Source organism: Dama dama, chromosome 26 (assembly GCF_033118175.1).
Source record: "Dama dama isolate Ldn47 chromosome 26, ASM3311817v1, whole genome shotgun sequence".
NCBI lineage: Eukaryota > Metazoa > Chordata > Mammalia > Artiodactyla > Cervidae > Dama > Dama dama.
In genome coordinates this window covers 54,834,551-54,856,628 of record NC_083706.1, presented here as the reverse complement: position 1 = coordinate 54,856,628, position 22,078 = coordinate 54,834,551, and the positions used below count along the sequence as shown (strand labels likewise).

General features: G+C 52.9%; 1 protein-coding gene across 3 annotated transcripts; it reads left to right on the top strand.

The window, feature by feature from the left end:
* The first annotated feature begins 10,228 nt into the window (after positions 1-10,228).
* TBXT (T-box transcription factor T) lies at positions 10,229-19,470 on the top strand. Of its 3 annotated transcripts, none has more exons than XM_061130498.1 (8): positions 10,229-10,434; positions 11,082-11,346; positions 12,306-12,440; positions 13,465-13,526; positions 13,643-13,704; positions 15,694-15,867; positions 16,872-17,001; positions 19,197-19,470. In XM_061130498.1, exons 1-8 carry the CDS (start codon positions 10,229-10,231, stop codon positions 19,468-19,470), a joined length of 1,308 nt encoding a protein of 435 aa, XP_060986481.1. The 3 variants fall into 3 exon arrangements, with proteins under 3 accessions (XP_060986481.1, XP_060986480.1, XP_060986482.1); XM_061130497.1 differs by having other exon boundaries at positions 15,691-15,867; XM_061130499.1 differs by lacking the exon at positions 15,694-15,867.
* The last annotated feature ends 2,608 nt before the right edge of the window (positions 19,471-22,078 follow it).

Sequence of the window (22,078 nt, the reverse complement as noted above, 5' to 3'; positions counted from 1 at the left end):
TGTGTTTCTCCACTGTTTCATCCCTTAGACCTTTCTGCATGTGTTGTGTAGCCTGTGAGATGTCTTTCTCGCACCACTCTGTCAGTTTAATTTTATTTTTTTTCAGTTTGTCAGTATGCTGTTACAGTGCTTCACTCAATATGCCAGCGAATGTGGAAAACTCAGCAGTGGCCACAGGGCTGGAAAAGGCCAGTTTTCATTCCAATCCCAAAGAAAGGCAATGCCAAAGAATGCTCAAACTATCGCACAATTGCACTCCTCTCACACACTAGCAAAGTAATGCCTAAAATTCCCCAAGCCAGGCTTCAACAGTACATGAACCGTGAACTTCCAGGTGTTCAAGCTGGATTTAGAAAAGGCAGAGGAACAAGAGATCAAATTGCCGACATCCGCTGGATCATCAAAAAAGCAAGAGAATTCCAGAAAAACATCTGCTTTATTGACTACACCAAAGCCTTTGACTGTGTGGATCACAACAAACTTTGGAAAGTTCTTTAAGTGATGGGAATACCAGACCACCTTACCTGCCTCCTGAGAAATCTGTATGCAGGTCAAAAAGCAACCGTTACAACTGGACATGGAACGACAGACTGGTTCCAAATTGGGAAAGGATTATGTCAAGGCTGTATATTGTCACCTTGCTTATTTAACTTATATGCAGAGTATATCATGCGAAATGCCAGGCTGGATGAAGCACAAGTTGGAATCAAGATTGCCGGGAGAAACATCAACAACCTCAGATACACAGATGACACCACCTTTATGGCAGAAAGCGAAGAGGAACTAAAGAGTCTCTTGATGAAAGTGAAAGAGGAGAGTGAAAAAGTTGGCTTAACACTCAATATTCAGAAAACCAAGATCATGGCATCCAGTCCCATCACTTCATGGCAAATAGATGGGGAAACAGTGGAAATTGTGAGAGACTTTATTTTGGGGAGCTCCAAAATCACTGCAGTTGGTGACTGCAGCCATGAAATCAAAAGACGTGAAAAGCTAAGACAGACCTAAACAGCATACTAAAAAGCAGAGACATTACTTTGCCGACAAAAGTCCGTCTGGTCAAGGCTATGGTTTTTCCAGTAGTCATGTATGGATGTGAGAGTTGGACCATAAAAAAAGCTGAGCACTGAAGAATTGATGCTTTTGAACTGTGGTGTTGGAGAAGACTCTTGAGAGTCCCTTGGACTGCAAGGAGATCCAACCAGTCCATCCTAAAGGAGATCAATCTTGAATATTCATTGGAAGGACTGATCCTGAAGCTGACACTCTGATACTCTGGACACCTAATGGGAAGAGTGAGCTCATTAGAAAAGACCCTGATGTTGGGAAAGACTGAAGGCAGGAAGAGAAGGGGATGAAAGAGGATGAGATTGTTGGATGGCATCACTGACTCAATGGACATGAGTTTGAATAGGCTTCAGGAGTTGGTGATGGACAGGGAAGCCTGGCGTGCTGCAGTTCATGGGACTCCAAAGAGTTGTACATGACTAAGCAACTGAACTGAGCTGATGGAAGAGGGATGTCATCCTCATGGAGAGAAATACTGTACATTTCCAAGATGTCAGTTCTCCCCAGTCTGATCTTTAGTTTTAAAGCAGTTTCAATAATTTTTCATGGAACATGACAAGCTTATGTTTATATAGAATAACAACCAGCTGTAACAGACAAGACCTACCGGAAACAGAAAATAGTAAGGTGTAGGGCTTGTCCTACTGTCAGGCCCTGATTTAAAGTCTTAGAACAATTAAAATAGTGCTTCACTGGCACGAGCACAGATAAAACCATCCGCCGGTGAATTAGAATAGAGAGCCCAGGCTCGGAGCCCAAACTCAGGTGCAGAATGAAGACTGCTGATGGCAGACTTATTGCTGATTTTTAGTGAAATAATGGAAGAGTTAATGAACAGTGCTTGACAATCAGTTTTCCACTCTGAAAGTGGACCTCTTTCTCATCTTATGTGCAGAAGTCAATTCTGCACGGTTTAAAGTCCTAAATGTAAAAAGGCAGAGCTATACAACTTTAAAAATCCGAGTGACTATCTCGGGAGACGGCTCTCTTAAACTAAGACACAAAAAGCATAAAGTGGAAAGGAAAAATGTGAGACCCTTGACCTTATTGAAATTGAGAATTTCTGTTTTGGCAAAAAGATATCATCAAGGACATGAAAGACTAGTCATGAAGAGGGAAGATAAAATCAACAAATGCTTAGTATCAGCATTAAAACGCCTGTAATTGAATTTTTAAAAAAGATTCAATGGACAAATTCCATATATTTCTCATATGCTATCTAAAATATGATACAGCTGAACTTATTTACAAAACAAAAAGAGACTCATAGAAGACGAACTTATGGTTACCACAGGGGAAAGGGGTGTGGAGAAGGGTAAATTAGAAGTTGGAGATTAACAGATACACACTACTACAAGGAAAATAAACAGAAGGTCCTCCTGGGTAACACAGGGAACTATGTTCAACGTCCTGTAATAAACCACAGTGTGAAAGACATGAAAAAGTTATATAAATACAATAAACGGAATCTTTCCTGTAAAGTGGAAACTAATGCAACGTTGTGGATCAACTGTACTTCAATTAAAAGAAAAAGAGTCAAAATCGTCAGTGCTCCAGGAAACACCATCTAAAACCGGGACATTCTTTTTTATTCCATTCAGATTGGAAAAATTGGAAAATCTGACAGTATCAGGCGCTGGCTGGGATGCAAAGAGAGAGGAGGCTAAGGCACCACAGGGGGCATGTAAACCTGCTACAACCTCTTCTGGAGAACAATTCAGCAAATACTATAAATACCAAAGATGGAGGTTACCCAGAAATTCCCTTTCTAGTCTTATAACTCACACAGGAACACTCTCACACGTGGCGTCACAAGATTTATAACCTGTATTCAGACCTCAGCAGATAACTGTCCAAGTTCCCACACCGTTTCACACCTTTAATCTCACCAACCCCTCTAGCACCCAAAGGAGTAGCTACAATAGATTTTTTTTTTTAAACCAAGGAGGTAGCTACAATAGATTTTTTTGTTTTGTTTTTAAAAACCAAGGAGGTAGCTACAATAAGTTGTTTTTTTTTTTTTTAAAGCCAGCCTCTGAGGTTTCTGATGTTGTTTGAAAGTTATACAAGTTGACAGAAATGAATTAAACAAAGACCAAGGAACACAATTTGAGCCTTCCTACTTCTGTTCCGGAATGACACTAGTTCCCTAGCGTAACTTGGAGTTCCACACGAACTGTGTGACCTTGGGAGACTTCTTACCTCTCTGATCCATATTTTATTATGAAGATTTTTAAAAGAAAGGGGATAACTATACTGACCTGCATAGGTTGCTTCAGAAACACAGGGATGATGTATTCAGGTCAAAGCATTATTTGGATTTTGCCTTTCTCTCGAATCACTAGCATCTCTGTTGGATTGTAAATTGTACAAGGGAGTGGTTGTCCAGCTCCTATTACATTGTTATCCTTTGCATAATGAAACATTTTTCAGATTTTGAAAGTATATAAACCAGCCAGTTTCCCCTCCAAAAACACACACACACCAGATTCCATTTATAAGTAATTTTCTGAGTGTGGTGGGTGGGAAAGAGAAAAATACCTGTTTCCACTTGCTGTATATATTTAACCTAGTTTAAGTTAGTGAAAACGAGATGAGTTTTAAAGTAAGACAAATCAGAAGTCCAGCTGGTCCCCATTTTCCCCTCTCTCTGGAGTCCTAGTTGTGGTTTAGTGACTCAGTCATGCCCAACTCTTTCGTGACCGCCTGGACTGTAGCCCGCCAGGCTCCTCTGTCCGTGGGATTTCCCAGGCAAGAGTGCTGGAGTGGGCTGCCACTTCTTTCTCCAGGGGCTCTTCCCTACCTGGTGTCTTGTGTCCCCTGCATTGGCAGGCGGGTTCTTCACCCGTGAGACATCAGGGAAGCCCCTGAGGAGCCATCAGGAGCCTTAGTTACCTGAATATAAAAGAGGAGTTTCAGGGCCTTGCAGAGCTGACGCCCGGTGATAGCATATGCAGGACTCCTTGCATATAATAGACCGAGGTGAACGCTACTTCCTCTTCCTTGGGTTCTGGGCTGGGAAGGCTGGGACTCTGGAAGCTGTGTGGGTTTAGGTGGCAGAATGTGCTAATTCTAATTTCCAAATGGGTTTTCCTCCTCTGAGGCTTCTTTTCAGCTGGCCAAGTCCCCGCGGTGGGAACCACTGACCGGGGCTCCTTTCTCACAGACGTGCTAACCCTCCCCTTTGTCCCGTCTTGCTTTTACTGTCAGTCTGGTACTTGATATGGAAGGAGGATGCATCTTAATGCCGCCCCCAGCGCTCCCCCGGGCGCTCCCCAGGGCGTCCCTCCAGCTTCCTGCTCCCACCACCCGGCCAGTCCTTCCGCAGGTATCTGCTCAGGGCTGCCCCGGCTCCCTCCTCTCCCAGCCCAGCTGAGCCCTCCTCAGATACCCCAACACTTGGACCACTCTTTAGTCTTCTCCCTTGTGCTCATCTCTGTCTACAGGATTTATGGGAATTTCTACCGGAAGCCTCTGAAGGTGCCCCAGAGTGTCTACGAGAGGATACGATGCAGACCTTTCTAGAGTTCCTGCTATTAGTCCCTGAAGATCCCAGAAACCCACCCAGTGCCCCAGCCCCATGCCTGCGGGCTCATCTCTGACCTCCCGTCTCCTCTTCCCAAACCACCTCCCACAACTGCCTCACCATGAACTCTGTCGACTCAGCCCTCCTGTCTTCCTGTCCCACTGGTTCTTACTGAGTAGGTGACTGTGTCCTTGGAGCCTCCACGGTCATTAAAAGTCCATGCTCTTAGTTGTCCTCAGTTTTTTTAATGTTAATTTTTAAACTTCTGTATTAGTTATCTATTTTACACATGTTGTTGTTTAGTCACTCAGTCGTGTCTGACTCTTGCTGCCCCATGGACAGTTGCCCGCCAGGCTCCTCTTCCATGGGATTCTCCAGGCAAGAACACTGGAGTGGGCTGCCATGCCCTCCTCCACTGGGCCACGTGTTGTCAGAATTGTCCACTATGACCCATCTGGGGGGCCCTGCAAGGCATGGCTCATAGCTTCATTGAGGTACGCAGGCCCTTTGCCATAATAAGGCTGCGATCCATGAAGGGGAAGCCCCGCGCGCTGCAGTCCTCGGGGTGACAAAGAGTCGGACATGATTTAGTGACTCAGCAGTAACAGCAACAACCGGTTACATCTACCTGCATTTATTTCCAGCATTCTTTGCTGGAAGAGAATTGGTTTGGGACTTCAGATATAATTTGTGCCAAAACAAGATCCTCCAATCTAAGGAATATAAGGAGCATGGTGTGAGTAGTACTATATACAGTCACGGAATAGATGACGGCGTAGAGTCCCCAGGCATGACTTCTTTAGCACTTTTAAGCCTAAAATCCTACCTCTTCTCCCTGATCCCATCTTTTGAGAGTTCATTTCTTTTCATTCTTAGGTCTCCTTTTAAACACAAGGCCCACAGGGGCTCCATCCTTTACTGTCTTCCCGACAACAGGCGATTTGGGTCCATGGTTAATGGCTGAAGAAAGGCCACTGTGGATTCTGTGGCTCCCGTTGCGGTGAAAGTTAAGGGTTAATGTTTCGTCTACACTGCTGTTAAAATGCTCCCTGGCAGGTCGGGGCGGGGGTGGGGGGTTGGAGCTCCAGCATCTCCCTAGATGCCCGTGTGGGCTGCTTTCCGATTTTGCCAACCCAGTCACTCCACAGGGACCCCTTGGGTCCCCACTGGGAGTCAAGTGCTGGTTTGAGTGAGTAAACAGACCCTGCAGGGCGGCCAGGAGGGGTCCTCAGAGAGAATGGGGGCGGGAGAAAGTAGCCGGGAGCGAGGTGTTCAGGGCTGGGAGCAACGGGGTGAGTCCTGGAACCCAGAGGTGAAACAGCCGCTGGAAATAATCAGTGAGCGGAAGCAGAGGGAAAATCAGAAAACGGATTGGCTTCCTTTCCCGTCAGACACAAAAACCAGGGCCTCTAGGAAAAGGAGCTGCCGGGAGGCCGCCAGGGACAAGGGAATCCAGGGTTGTCAGAAAACCTGCCCTGGAGGCGATAAAAACCAAACGTGACAGAGAAAAGCAAACTGTCAGAGGGGAGTGGGGAAACATCTCAGGCTGCACGGCTCACGCAGAAAGGCCTAAGGGATGAAACGGCGGAGAAACTGGGGACAGGCAAGAAATATGACGTGGAAGCACAGATACGCCTCAAGGTAGCAACAGGACTGAAGTGGGGGCCACACGCAGGGCAGAGCTGAGAGACTCCCAGCCTTCTGAGCAAAACCAGGAAACAGAGATTCTTCCCTCAGACAGCTGCGAACTCCAAGGAGTGAAGACTCAAGAGCCCAGGACAGGCGACCCGCCGCGGAAGGGGCCACAGGGCAGCCACCTCGGCCGAGTCCGGAGGGGCTGGATTTGCACAGAGCAGGCTCACCGCCCGAGCGTCAGCCTCACCAGGCCTGTTTGTTTTTAGCGTGTGAACTCCCATCAGGAAACCACGCACTGTCACCCACAGCAAGCTCTGCGTGTACAGCCAGGATGGGTTTGGTCTTGAAGCACTTCCTCGGGCTAATAAGGCTGCTCCTCGCCGGCAAAGGCCACACCCTCCTGTGCAGTTTCTGGGAGACACTTCCCGAAGCTCAAAAACGGTAGCCCCACAGCCTGTTCCTGGGGCTGCAGGGCTGGGTCAGCCAGGTCCAGGGCCGAGACTCTGTGCTGAGAAAAGACTGAAAAACAAGTCTTGGCTCTTTCCCACAAACCAGAGATGTCCCTGAACAACCCAATGGGCTTGGAAAACTTTCCATGTGGAGGAGTCTAAAGAATTGTATGGTATGACTTTAAAAGCCATAAGAAAATTCATCAGGCTTCTTTCAGTGGGATAGACATACACTATTGGTGACAGAAAAGATATACTATCAAGTGCCTCTAATATGCGGCCTGAAATTTAGGATGCAGATGTTATTGTTACGTCTGCTTAACCAGATGTAACAGAGGTAACCAGGCATAAGGAGAATGGAAGAAGAGCTCAGCAGAAGAACAAAATGGAAAAAAAAAAAAAGGTGAAGAAAACACATAGGCACAGTGGTTAGTAGTTGAGGTTTGCGTCTTCGCATAAACACACACACAAGAGTGCACATGTGATGTATATGCAGACAGGTACCTACATAGATGTGTTCAGCACATTCTGCAATGAGCACATGTTATATAATCAAAAGTAAAGTTATTTTCTGTCTGAAGAAGGAAGCTGGAGGGCATGCTGGGGGTCCCACCAGGGCAGTCCCTGCTCCATCTGACCATCCTCCGGCCTATTAGGGCACCATTGATACCCGCTTCCACAAGACAAATGGTTTTGTGGCTTGAGAGGGGGTTGGTCTGGGGGAAACCTGCCTCTCTGGGAACTGAGGGGAGTGTGTGTATGTGTGATTTCTTGCAAAATGCTTCCTAAGTTATTTGTTTGTGAGGGTGACGTCCAGTTGCATTCTGAGGCCCAGCAGTAAGGCCTTTACTTATTTTTCTGGAAAGAAGAGAAAGACCTTGGGAAAGGCGCGCGGGGAGCCTTGGCCCCCCTCCCCCCAAGGAAGCACCTTGTTATTAACTCGGAACTCTTTATAGCTGGCCCGGAGGAAGTTTTTGGCTGTAAACTGTCATGCACGGCAGCCTTCGTTGAAAGGACCCAGAGAGCGGAGACGCTTGTCCTGAGAACCAAGGAACGAAGATCCAGAAACCCCCGCCCAGAAAGGGAAAAACCTAGGCGCTGACCGGCGGGAGGACCTCCGCAGTTAAGCGCAGCCCTGCGCCCCAGCCTCTCGGCCAGCCGCGCGCGGAGCCTTGGGCGGGGATCCCGAAAACCGGCCGTGCCTGCTGGAGGGAAGAAACGTCCCCGCGCACATTAGAGCGCTAACATCCCCTCCTGCCGGGCTTTCCCTCTTATTCGGCCGTGCCACGTCCCGTTTGTACAGCCGAACTGCAGTTGGTGGGAGGGACCCGGGAAACCCGGGGGTCCTCACCAGCGCTTCCAGACTTTGGGAAAATCGACCCCCAAGCGTCAGCGCCAAGAGAGCCCACCGCCTTGGGGGTCAGGGAGCGACCTAAGCTTCGCTCTCCAGCGGAGGTTTTGGAGAGCCCCCCTGACTGCCTGGTATTCACGCTTCTTCCCCGCACCACCTCACACCCACCCCCGTGTTCTAAGTGCTCAGGTTTCAGCCGTCCCAGGCAGCAGAGATAACCTTCTTAATTTCTCCAAAAAACACACGCAACCCCCCCCCCCCCCCAAAGCCCGTGGCCCGAGAAGCCCGATGAAGGTGACTCAGCAGGGTCCGGGGCCGCGAGCACGCGAGGTCATTTAAGTGTCTCCTTCCAGAAGGAAACTGTCCCCCTCGGGCAGCCCCTGGGCACTTCCTTTTTCCTAGACAACAAAGAAACGCGACGGAGTCGGGGCGCGCGGAGCTGCCCGGCTCCCGGCTTGAGCTGGAGGCGCGCGGGTCGGCCGGGGTCCTTCCGGCGGTGGCCCCCGCGGTTCTCCACGGCGGAGCGAGTCTGGCCCCGCGCCGGGCGAGGAAGGGTTTGCGCGGGGCTTAGATCCCACGGCCTTCCCGCAGAGGCCCCTTGGCAAGGCGTGGGGTTCTGAATGGGGGGCCCCACCGACGCGTGGCTCCTTCCAGAAAGCCTGAAGGTGGGGTGCGCGCGGAGCAGACGCGGGGGACCGAGGCTGCGGCCACGTTGGCTTCTTTCGAGCCGCGGGCGAGTGAGTCCGACGCGTGCAGTCCGCGTCCCCACGAGGAGCGTCTGCTTCCTTCTTTGCTGGGTTCCCGCTTTAGGAGGAATGTTATTGTCTGAAGAGGCCCCATTGAACTATTTCCTGCCCATTGTCACCTTTCCTGCGCTCTCCTCCCGGTCCTCGCGGAAGGTAATAAACCACCCGGGCCCCGCCACCCCACCCCGCCAGGCGCTCAGGCGCGGCCGCGCAAGGAGATGCGCCCCGAAGCCCGCTCGCCGGGAAACCCTGGCCCGTCCCCCCTCTCGCTCCCACCTTCCGCGAAAGCAAAGACCAAAACCCACAGAAGTCGTGCGAACTCTCGGGCTACACTCAGTGCACGCACAGACCTCGCCATCAAAGTCCTACTTTTATAGGGGGGAAGCGAGAAAACATCCAGAAGGCGGGCGGGGGGAGGGGGTGTTTTATTGATTTCAGTCTATTTCCCTCTCCGGGCGCGAGGTGGACTGTGGGCAGAGGCTCGGAGCGCGCTATTTCCCTTTCCAGACCCTTGAGGGCTGCGGAGAACAGGGGGCGCCCGGTGGGCTGGTCCGTGGTCGAGGGTGTTGGCGGGATCACCTGAAGCGCCGCGGGCCGAGGAACAGGACCGGACCGGGCTCGGTGGCAGCTGAACCTTCGGAGAAGCGCGGAGACCAGCCTGACTCGGGCCAGGCCCTGGGCGCGACCTTAGGCCGGGCTGCGCGCGGTGGTCGCGGGCTCCGGCGCACGCGGGGGCCGCGGCGGGACTGGCATACCTGCGGGGTCCGGGATGCGCTTGGAGAGAGAGGAGGGGACCGTGCGTGCGTGGGAGTGGGGGAGCCTCGCGGGCCGCCGAGCAGCCCCTCGGCAAGGTGCGGGCCGGGGCGAGCTCGCGGGCCGGCCCGTCGGTCCCCAGCGCGTCCCCCACCTCCTCCCGGCCTTCGGGGGCCCGCCCAGCCGCTTTGATAGAGGTGCAAACATTTGGGGGAGGGCGGAGGTGTAGGGGCTGGGCCGGGGCTCGCAGGGTCCGGCTCCGGATTCACAAAAAGCCGGCGCGGGAGCCCATTGATGGCCCCCCGCCTCCGCGGCCCGCCCGGCGGGGTCTGATATGGCCGCGCGCGGCCAATCGGCGGCCGCCCCGGCGCTTCAAAGGGCTCGCGGCCCAATCCGCCGCGCCCCCCTGCGCCATGCTGCAGGCTCTATTTATGCCGAGGGGCGATTTTCCTTCCCGGGAGACCTACTCTAGTCCCTCCTTGGGGGAGTTCAAGTGGAATAACCTCCCCCCCACCCCTCTCCCCCGCCCCCTCCCCTCCAGATCGTCGCCCTCCACGCTGGTCGGCTCTGGGTCTGTGCCGTCGCGGGTCTGGGCACTTCTTGGGTCTTCTTGGAAGAGCGGCCGTCGGCGGCGGCGAAGGTGGCGCTCGCGTAGCCAGTCGGGACTTGGGGGCGCGTCGGAGCGCGGATCGGCGGGAGGATGACCTCCCCGGGCACCGACAGCCCGGGGAAGAGCCTGCAGTACCGCGTGGACCATCTGCTGAGCGCCGTGGAGAGCGAGTTGCAGGCGGGCAGCGAGAAGGGCGACCCCACGGAGCGCGAGCTGCGCGTGGGCCTGGAGGAGAGTGAGCTGTGGCTGCGCTTCAAGGAGCTCACCAACGAGATGATCGTCACCAAGAACGGCAGGTGGGCGCGCCGGCTCCCCGCCCGGCAACACCCTCGCCTAATCTTTCCGCTCATTTCCGCTCGGGCTGGGAATAGACTCCTGTGGCCTCTCCCTCTCCCTCTGGGCCTTCTTCGCAGAATTGTCACTTTCCTGGGGAGGACCGGGTGGCTTCCCTGGGGGCTCAGATAGTAAAGAAGCTGCCTGCTGTGCCGGAGACCCCGGTTCCCATTCCCGGGTCGGGAAGATCCCCTGGAGAAGGAAATGGCAACCCACTCCAGTATCCTTGCCTGGAGAATTCCGTGGACAGAGGAACCTGGTGGGCTACAGTCCATGGTCTCGCAGAGTCGGACACGGCTGAGCAACTAACAGCCCCGGGGAGGAGGGGCTCCCCGGGGACTCAGAGGATGGGGCCTGCTGGCTTTTGCCCGGTGGCCCTGACCGGTGTGCTGCAGCCTCCGCCAGGCCCTGTCCCACCTGCCTCCAGAGGCAGAGGGATGAGGGATGGTGGGGTGGGCGCCTGCAGATCTAGGAGAGTCCTGGGCAGGAGGACCGTGCGTGTCCCCTTTTAAGTTCCCAGGGGGAGCTTTTGGCCCCAAAGGACAGCAGCCCCTGGCTTCGGCCTCACCATCCCATCTGGGGTCCTCCAGCTGCGCCCCTTCCTTTTCAGGAGGATGTTCCCGGTGCTGAAGGTGAACGTGTCCGGCCTGGACCCCAACGCCATGTACTCCTTCCTGCTGGACTTCGTGGCGGCCGACAACCACCGCTGGAAGTACGTGAACGGGGAGTGGGTGCCGGGGGGCAAGCCTGAGCCGCAGGCGCCCAGCTGCGTCTACATCCACCCCGACTCGCCCAACTTCGGGGCGCACTGGATGAAGGCGCCCGTCTCCTTCAGCAAAGTCAAGCTCACCAACAAGCTCAATGGAGGGGGCCAGGTAGGTGTGATGGGTGGGGGGCGGGGGCGGCTCTAGGAGGGGCCTGTGACTCTGCACCTTCTTGTGGCAGAGAGCTGGAAGGGCACTGCTGGCCTGGAGGTGAAGTCTGCCTTCCTCAATTAAGCCCTCAGTGTTGTTTATAGTAAGCTGACGACAGTAACACCCAGGCTGGAGAGCGAGGGGGAGAAGGCGCGAAGCCTCCACGTTGAACAGGCAGGTGGGCCTCAAGCTTTGGGGAACTTCTGCGTCCTAGCCTTCAACTTCCCTGGGGTAGAGAAAATACCCGTGCTGAGGGTAAGCGCTCACTTCAGAGCTGAATGTGCCCGCGTACTTACTGCGTGGAGTCTGAGCAGACTTGCAAAGCTGTCCTTTTCTACAGATAGTCTTTCCTTGGGGAGTGTTACTGGGAGAACCAGTGTTCCCAAAAGCAGCAGCGGTGCTCAGGCATTTCAAGCTGTCTACAGCTGCCCTGGAAGCTGTAGAACTTTGTTCTACCAGGTCAAGTACATCCTGAAGGGCAGGCATTGCCTCTGATCATGTGCAGCGTCTCTCATTCCTTTTCAGACCTAGTCGTGGGAACGGCACCTGACGGGCAACCTACCACCTTCAACTTGCTCAGTTGCTCAGTCGTGTCCAACTCTTTGTGACCTCATGGTCTGTAGCCTGCCAGGCTCCTCTGTCCATGGGATTTCTCAGGCAGGGATACAGGAGTGGGTTGCCATTTCCTCCTCCAGGGGGTCTTCCCAACCCAGGTATCCCTTGTGTGTCTCCTGCATCTCCTGCATTGCAGGGGATTCTTTATGCCCCGAATCACCAGGGAAGCCCCCAGCGTCAGCAGTAAAGACATTTTCCTGTGAGCTGCAGCAGTTTCTGCGTTTACGTCAGGACAAATGAAAGTTTTGTTGTCTTTAACGGTGGGACTTTGAGGATCGCAGTTCCTGTGTTCATGTCTCTCCCAGATCATGTTGAACTCCTTACACAAGTATGAGCCTCGAATCCACATCGTGAGAGTTGGGGGTCCACAGCGTATGATCACCAGCCACTGCTTCCCGGAGACCCAGTTCATCGCAGTGACCGCTTACCAAAATGAGGAGGTGAGGGGCGCGGGCAGTCAGCGGTTTCGTGTGTGATGAGTGTCCTTTAGAGTCTGAAGTTTAGACGGATAATTAATGCCTTTTCAAATAATTTCCCGTAATGGTAAATACCAAACGGGACAGAAGGAGGAAAGTTTTAAAATAAGTACTCATTCGAGCACTTTCTCCTTTAGTTTTCCCTGAAGGTGTCTAAATCTAGAAGCATCCACTAAATGCGCGAAATGAAAAGATAAATAAAGCATTCAGGTTCAGCACTGTACAATTTCTTGAGAACAAGACTTCAGAGAGAGAGAGAGGTGTCTCCTTACTCTGAAAACCTTCCTGAAAGGTCTGGAGCACCCCTCCAAGTCTGTGCTGTGTGAAGGGTCCACTAGATACAGCATACAGTTTAGTGCCTATGAATCCATGTCTACGCCTGACCCCAAAGAACAGACAGTAGGTGATTAGCTGGTCAGGCTGTGAGTGTTGACCGCCAGCCAGAGCTAGAAGTCACTCTCTGTAAGTGGATCTGGGTTATGTTTTGAGCCGTGTTTGCTTGACTGATGCACACAGAATATTGTCAGCAGTGAAGAAGTGAAGGGAAGTCACTCAGTCGTGTCTGACTCTTTGGGACCCCATGGACTACACAGTCCAGGCCCAAATACTGGAGGGGGTGGCCTTACCCTTCTCCAGGGGAATCTTCCCAACCCAGGGATCAAACCCAGGTTCCCCCCGCATGGCGGGCAGATTCTTTACCAGCTGAGCCACACGGGAAGCCCTTGTGAGCAGTAGGTTAAATTTATTGTGAATTCCACTTAGGAAATCAGCATTTAAAAACTTTACATAAATGTGCTGTTCTTTATGGAATATTATAATTACTCGGCTACTTCGGATTCAAATAGGAAAATATACCTGGAATGAAATATATACCTGATTATATTTGAATATTTAAAGGGGATATTGGTGGTGCCCCATTTCTTGGTGCCTAATTAAGTCCTTTGACTAATGAGCCATATACTAGTAAATGCACCTTCTTGTTTTTCAGATCACAGCTCTTAAAATTAAATACAATCCGTTTGCAAAAGCTTTCCTCGATGCAAAAGAAAGGTGAGAGAATTATAACGGTACCCCTGGGGCGAAGAAGTGTGCAGAATGGTGAGCTATTGCTGCAAATACTGTTTCCTGAATGCTCTCCTTGACATTTCAATACACTTTTTTGACAGAAGCGATCACAAAGATATGATGGAAGAAACAGGAGACAGCCAGCAGTCTGGGTACAACCAATGTACGGTTTGTTGCACTCGGCCCAGATGTACCTTGTCTCAGGCACCAGCCTGCCTGGGGCCGGGGGCTGGGGATGGGGCAGACAGAATTTCCGGGTGCTCTTCGCTGTGCATGTTGACGCTGTTCCTACTGGTCATCGAGCTGCTGGCTCTCAGCCTCCACTCCACTGGGGCTTGCAGATGCTCCCCTCACCCCACCCCAAGCCCACAGGATTCCTGACAGAGGAGCCTGGGTTCTTTTGCTTTGAGGCCACTCCAGGTGCTTCCTAGGTGGCATGATGGTAAAGACTGCCTGCAATGCAGGAGACGAAGGAGACGGGTCCCATCCTTGGGTCTGGAAGATCCCCTGGAGGAGGAAATGGCAACCCACTCCAGTGTTCTTGCCTGGGGAATCCCATGAACAGAGAAGCCTGGCGGGCTAGAGTCCATGGGGTCACAGAGTCCATGCGGTCACATAGTCCATGGACACGACCGAGGCGCTGAGCACACACGAGGTGGCTCCAGCCACGGCTAGGATGGATCGCTGAGACCCTGACGGATGTTCAGACTCTGCTGTGTTGGGCAGGGGGAGAGCTTGGCTCTCATGCACTCTGAGATGGTCTGTCTTTTTGTTAATGGCTGAGAACGGAAGGACCATCTCTGGGACGGTGCTTCTGATCACGTGTAGCTCTCCCCCGGCTTGCTTCAGGGTTGGGAATGGCCCTCGGGTCGTGCTGGAGACAGCGGCTCGCAGGATGGGCAAGTCCGCTTTCAGTCCAGCCTCCTTTGGGAGTTAGTGGAGTGGTCAGCAGGGTGATGCGGGTCTACAGCAAAGTCTATCAGGGGAAAAGGCTGCGTCTACCCGTCCAGGCAGGTGGGGACTCAGAGATGAGAAACTGGCAACCACTGGGAGAGAAATATTATTGCTGGCTGCTCACATCTAGGCTCAGGCGGAACCAGAGCAGTGGCTTCCGCAACCACTGTTTCCCTTTCTTTTCTCTCTTTCTCTCTTTCTTTTCTCTCTTTCTCTCTCCCTCCCTCCTTCTTTGTCCTTCACGGACTGCTTTAACAAACAGCTCCCCTAAGCGGCTCACAGCTGCCGCGTCTCAGCAGTGTATGAACCGCTGCTCTGGCCAGCAATGGGCCCGAGCTTTGTGGCCACGTCTGGACCCTCCTCTCGTTGGAATGCTGTCTGCAGTTAGAGTTTGGGAATTGGAGCCTGGGTAGTTGTCCTAGTGGTTGCTTTTCTGAATTTAAAAAAAAAAAAAAAAAGGAAAATAAAGGGAATGGAGAAGAAACGGGAACTTTGAAGGAGGGCTGGGCAGTGTTGGAAAGATTCTCTGATGAAAGGTGGGGAAGGGTGAGCCGAACGCAAGAACAGCGAGGAGAACGTGGGTGCCCCTCCAGCCCCTCCAGGCAGGATGAGGCTCCTCCGCATGACGGCGTGGTCTGCAGTGGGGAGGGGAAAGGGGAGAGGGGCTAAGCGCAGGGCTCTCCCTGTGTGTCCTGAGTCTGGATTTTGTGTTTTTACCTTTATTCACACTCAGTAGTTTGGCCTTGACAACTGGCCTGCCTGGAGGGACAGAACATCCCTGGGGATAGTCTGGGAGGATTCTGGGAGGGGGGGATTTTCTGAGGAAGCCGCAGGCCTGGCCAAGGTTGGGGTGAGTCTCCCAGGTTCTCGGGTGCCCTGCGGGTCTGGACACCCTGGCCCTTCTCTGGCCGCACGGGTGACGCCCATGACCCCTGAAGCCTGGGCCAGGCCCTCGGCGTCCACGGGCCCTGAGGAGGAGGCCCACCGCTCCCTGGCCTCTGCCCCGCTGTCCTTTAGCTCTGTTTCTGGCCATGGGGCTCCTGGGATTTGAGTTCCCCAACCAGGGCCTGAACGCCCCAGGGTCTCCGCCGTGAGAGCTCTGAGTCCTGAGCCCTGGACCGCTGGGAAGCCCCGTCCTGCCCGTTCGGTGATGGAAAGGAGGCAAAGCAGGGTCCGCAGCGTGCTTCTCTCACAGCAGGGGGCTGGCTGATCCCCGGAACCAGCACCCTCTGTCCACCCGCCACCCCCCACCCGCAGTTCGGAGGCCCCCTCTCGCTCCCCTCCCCGCACGGCTGCGAAAGGTACCCGGCCCTGAGGAGCCACCGGCCAGGCCCCTATCCCAGCCCGTACGCGCATCGGAACAGCTCTCCAAGTAAGTCCCCAGCGGGAGGCGGCGGGGCTGGGGGTGCCGGGAAGACCTCCGGGAAGGGAGAGGCAGTCGGTGAGCGTCCAGGGGCCAGGCTCTTGACTGGCTCAAGAGAGACCTTTCGTGTCCACGTCGCTGCTGGCTGGACCCCAGAGACCCCCAGGCCAGGGGCTTCAGGGCTGAGTGTGGCTGCTACTGCTTCAGCTCCTTTACTTTGGGACCCTGGGCCCAGGTTTGCATATTTTGTGAGCCCTGTAAGGTGGTGATGCCGGGCCAGCCAGGCACGAGAATTACTAGCTTGATGAGATGCAAGTGTGTTTCTCCAAGTATGAGGCAGGGTCAATGGCTGCAGCATCATCTGAAAACTCCCCAGACCCACAGAATCAGAAGCTCTGGTGGTCCAGCTCTTGGTGGTTTCACACACCCCTAGGGGACCCTGGTGCAGGCTTGACTGGTGTGAACACTGGGCTAGACCATGAAGATCCCAGGACCTAATTCCCTCTAACACCACGGATGCCCAGACTTCATTTTGTCTGGCTCTGAAAGGAGGAAAAAAGCAAATGAACGCCATAAAACAATTAAGCAATTAAAGCTGATTTGAAATGAAAGAAGCTTATTTGGGAAGGAAATAGCAGTCCAGCTAGAGGCTAGATCATATTTGAAATTTTACCTTGAGTAAATGCTTTTCAAAGCTCTTTTAATTCTTAAGTGATCATCCTTTGCAGAAAACAGGTAAAAATTGCATTGATTTTTCAGTATAATTAGTTCTTAATCATGTGACTGTTGGAGTCCATTTCTACAGGATAGCTGTTAATCTAATGATAAAAAAAAAGCCTGGGTGCTGGAATGTATTCCAATATGTACATCGGACAATGAGCATGGGCCTTTGATGACCAGTTAAGCGGGTGGTGATCTCAGTGTTGGGTAGCTCCAGCTGTTGGTAGCATTTCAGGGTGTTTTGTAACCCTTGGAAGCCCCCATCAGTAATGACACTTTTCTTACTTCTGTAGCCTATTCCGACAGTTCATCCGCGTGTCTGTCCATGCTCCAGCCCCATGACAACTGGTCCAGCCTTGGAATGCCTGCCCACACCAGCATGCTGCCCATGGGTCCGAACACCGGTCCTCCTGCGGGCTCCAGGTAACGTCTGTCTGGGGAGTGATGCAAAGTGTCCTGGGAACGTGAGTGCCTGTGATGTCATCCCATCCCATCCATTAGCCTGTATTCTGCTCTTCACTTACGGGTGACGGGTTTTTATTGATAACTTGACCACTAGCCAGCTATGTCCGGGACCCCGGGTTACAGGACTGCTGTGAGTTCCTGCTTCAGCCTCTCCTCTGGGAGTTCAGTGGTGCCTTCAGGGTAGGTGGAGCCGGCTGTCAAGGAAGGGAGCAGGGACCCTCTCCTGGCTCTGCTGTTGACTGGTTCATGTGACGGACAAGCCTCCTGAACCGCGCTTCTTCAAGAAAAGGCCACCAAATAACCCCAGCTTCATCCCATCTTTACAGGATTGTAGGTGAACAGGATTGTGGGGTCAGTAGGTGAATCTTGAAGACAAGTTTCCAGAACCTCTTTTGACAGGTGCTGTCAAATTAAAGAAATACATTTGTTGGATTTCTGTGGATATAGAATCAGTGTTTCTGCACATATATGCTAGGTAACTTGAAAAGAATGATGACTTTTATTATTAGCTTGAAAATTATATAGAGGGAGGTTGGCTTCAAAAAGTCAAGCTGGTCTGTCCACGTGTTACATTTCTTCATAGGATTATTATAATAAAAACTAAAATGACAAAGCTAGAGCCCAGTCCATGTTTTCTAAGGAGGAGATGAGTCAACGGTATTAATGATTGAACAAGTTGGCTCACAGCAGACAAGGCACCTTGACCTCAGAAGCAGTGCCGTTCCTGTGTGGATGCTCGCTCAGTTGTGTCCGACTCTGCAACCCCGTGGACTGTACAGAATATCAGAATTTGCCCAAGATCTTAATTCTTTATGTTTAGGAAGCAGTTCCTTTAAAGTTGGAATCTAATGTCTACTCTTAAAAACAGAGCAACCAATACATAACCAGGAAGCCTTTCCAGGGCTCCGAGGTCACCTAGAAGACTTCTGTGAGTCGGATGACCTGCAGGTTACAACGGGGTCCCCCCTGAGGACTTCAGTGCATCTCAGAACCTGTTTCTTTTCATCTATAAAACGGGTAGCGTCCCCTGCCTCACTCCATCAGGCCTGTTTGCAAGTCCAAGTGCATCTGAAGGGCAGGACGGGGCCTGGTCCACCTCATAGCCCACCGCAGCCTGAGGCCTCCTTGTTCATTTATGGAAGGATTGATTCTGCTAGAGGAGAGGAACGTTTTTCAGAAGCAAAACTTCGCCTGGTGTAGGGTTGGTCAGGCCTGTGTTCTCAGACAGGGGAGGGCTAACGTCCATTTCCAGTTGCTTCCTGCAGGGACTGGGAAGCAGAACCTGGAAGGTGGGCTCGGGGCAAGGCTCTCCTGACGAAGTGGGCTAACAGGGGTTTGCTTCTGGGTCTGAGTGCTGGGGATCTTCCTTCTCTCAGGCGTCACGCTGACACCTGCACACACGTGGTGCCCGCAGGGATCACCGGGGGATGCCCTGACCATCCGTGTTTGTCTCCCTCATGGGAATGGCTAGCTTGTTGTTTTTTTTTAAGATTTGTTTATTTCCTAATTTTTTGGGCCGTGGTGGGTCTTTGTCGCTACACCGACTTTCTCTAGTTGTGGCGAGTGGGGGCGACTCTCCATCGCGATGCCCCGGCTTCTCATTGCAGTGCCTGCTTTTGTGGCCGAGCGCGGGCTCCAGGGTGTGTGGGCTTCGGTAGCCGCGGCTCACGGGCTTTCGAGAGCACAGGCTCAGTAGTTGCGGCTCGTGGGCTGATTGCTCCGGGGCACGTGGGATCTTCCCAGACGAGAGGTTAAACCCGTGTCCCCTGCACTGGCGCGTGGATTCTTAACCAGGGCCACCAGAGAAACCCAGGAATTTCTAGTTAACACAGGTGCTTACGCACATCCTCTGAAACATCGGACTCAGTGCATCTGAGAATTTGGATTCTCAGCTCAAGCACAAAGCTGGAGCCTTTGGAGTGGAAGCTAACAGTGCAGGTCGAAGCCTTTTTAGGCAGCTCCCAATGATTTTGTTCCTTGTGGGCACAGGAGACGTGACCTCTCTCCATGTCCGAGTGTGATTTAATCACACAGAGGAAATGAGCTGTTTATACCCCCGCCGTCTGGGGTGGGGTTGGCAGGGGTCTCTTTCCCCCTCCTGGAGTGCCTCCCCAGGTCTCTGACCCGCCTGTCTCCCCACCTTTTCGTTTCAGCCAGTACCCCAGCCTGTGGTCCGTGAGCAGTGGCAGCGTTGCCCCGGGCGCCCAGGCGGCGGGCGTGCCCGGCGGGCTGGGAGCCCAGTTCTTTCGAGGCTCCTCCGCCCACTCTGCCCCCCTCGCCCACCCGGCCTCGGCGTCCTCCTCGTCGGGGTCCCCGCTGTACGAGGGGGCCGCCATGGCCACAGATGTTGCCGACAGCCAGTACGACGCCTCGGCCCAGGCCCGCCTCCTGGCCTCGTGGACGGCCGTGTCGCCCCCGTCCATGTGAGCCGGAGCCCGTGCCCGAAAAGAGGCCGGGGCTGCGAGAGTCTGAGCGGCAGTCTCGTGGGGCGCAGGAAGGGGGTCAGGCCTGCCGACCGCCCTTCAAAGGAAAGAGGAAGAAGGTTCACGTTCTGTTATGTATCAGGGGTCCCACCGCCACCGCCGGGCTCCGTCCTCCGTGGTGGCGGTGCGTCCTGGGTCCGATCTGTTCTGCGGGTGAATGCAGGCGTGGAAGCGAGGCAGGGGGCTCTCGCCAGGATCTGCAGTGACGATGACCGGGTAGCATTCAGAAGCCGCGTTTCTCTTACAGCCCGGGGATGTCTCTGGCGCATCAGGCCTTGTAACTTCTCCGGTCATCCTCTGGGGAGATAAAAAGCACGCTTCCAGGTCTCCTCCCTGCTGCTTTCCAGTAGCTTCCAGGTCCCTTTTGGGACCCCTGTGGCCGGGGTCCTAGTCAGAGCCCAGCTGAGACAGAACTGAACCCCTCTTGGGGGACAGCAGATGGTCGTTGAAACAACAGCATCCACCTCTGCCTGCTAGAATGTTTACTTTTGAGCATAGGTAGCTGATCTCGTGTACTGTTAAACCTACAACTGTTTATGTTTTCCTTTTGACAAACTAGCCAAAGACAATCAGCAGAAAGTATTTTCTGCAAAATAAAGGCAATGTGCAAAATTCGGTTGGTCCAGTTATTATTTAAACCCCTCTTCTTTCGGAATGAGACTTTGCTGGTGCTCACGACTGTCCTGGAGGAGCTTTTCAGTCTATGGTGGACTTTAACATTTTATCCAATCAGTGGCAGGACTGGAGGTGAAATGTTCATATATTTATTTACTCAGTAGATAGACTACATTGCCACAAACATGCAAATGATGTTAAATGATTTTCAAGAGACTCAGCACTGAGGGGTGAATGTGGATAGTGACAGAATGTAGAACATAATGATGCCGTGAAGATTAGGTGGGATGTTTGGCTCAGAGGTTAAAGCGTCTGCCCGCAATGCGGGAGACCGGGGTTTGATCCCTGCGTGGGGAAGGTCCCCTGGAGAAGGAAATGGCAACCCACTCCAGTACTCTTGCCTGGAGAATCCCGTGGACGGAGGAGCCTGGTAGTCTACACGGGGTCGCAGAGTCTGACCCGACTGAGCGACTCCGCTTTCACTTTTCTTTACTCAATTCAAGCAAAAATACATAGAGGGAACTGGCGGAAGGTCACAGTTTACAGGTGTCAGGTGTAGCCACTACAGTCATTTGAACAATAAGGCATTTGTTAATATCTTCCCTGCCAATAAGTTTTCCCGGTAGTGAGTCAGAACCACACCTGCGCTAGATCGGGGCAATTTCTCCACCTAGTGGCCGAACCCTTCCTTTAATCCTAGTTGTTCAAGCTCGATGCTCTGAACCTCTGGCATCTGTAGGAGTGTGAGCCTAGAACTGAAGTGTAAAGGGCTGCACCTTTGGTGTATCTGTGTCTGCTTTCCAGTCGGGCCAGGCTTCTTGCAAACTATTTGCCACTTGAAAGTTTTTCTTGGTTTTATTCCTGTGTGTGTGTTAGTTGCTCGGTTATGTCCAACTCTTTGTGACCCCACGGACAGCCCGCCAGGCTCCTCGGTTCATGGGATTCTCCAGGCAAGAATACTGGTGTGGGTTGCCACTCCCTTCTTCAGGGGATCTTTCTGACCCAGGGTTTGAACCCAGGTCTCCAGCATTGCAGGCAGATTCTTTACCATCTGGGCCAGCAGGGGAGCCCTGGGTTTAATGCAACTCCTGTAGAAATATCCCAGATGAGAAGCTTTGATATTATATAAAGATATAAACGGGTTCCCCTGGTAGATAAGCTGGTAAAGAATCTGCCTGCAGTAGAGGAGACCTGGGGTCAATTCTTGGGTCGGAAAGATGCCCTGGAGAAGGAAATAGCAACCTACTCAACATATTCCTGCCTGGAAAATCTCACAGACAGAGGAGTCTGGCGGGCTACAGTTCATGGCATCACAAGAGTCAGACTCGACTTAGTGACTAAACCACCAAAGATATAGAAGTACTGGAAGAATATTTTAAAATAAACCACTGCCCAGGTAGGACTGGGAAGTCAATGGCCCCAGGCATGAGGTCCGCAGGAGAAGGGTGAGGCGGGGAAGGAGGTGGTGGGGGGGTCATGATGGGGTTTCCCAAAACCCATCACCTTGACTGCTGTCCAAAGGCTGGGGCTATCCCCAGCACCCGCCCCTTCCCAGGCCTTCAGGAGCATTGGTGAGCGATGACCGACCTGCAGGTCAAGAGGAGCACGGGTCCAGTGAGACTCAGATGCCCCAGGTCGCTGGGGAACACCGCCAGGAACGGGGCCCTGCCCCCGCTGGGGGCTGCGGGGAGACGGGGCCTCCACTCTGGGCTTTGACATGGAGTTTCTGAAGGTGGCCCAGAGAACAAATTCAAGGAGTTAGTATTTTAATAAATCCAGTAGCGTCTTTTTGGCTGCGGGGCAGCGGCAGCTGAAAAGAGCAAGGAGCAGGCAATTTTGGTACAAAGACCTGGATAGGAGTGTTTTTTTCTCGTCCCTTGCTGTGGGAACCTCAGGAAAGTTAGCTATGGCTCTAGAAGCTGAAGTTCCTTATCTGT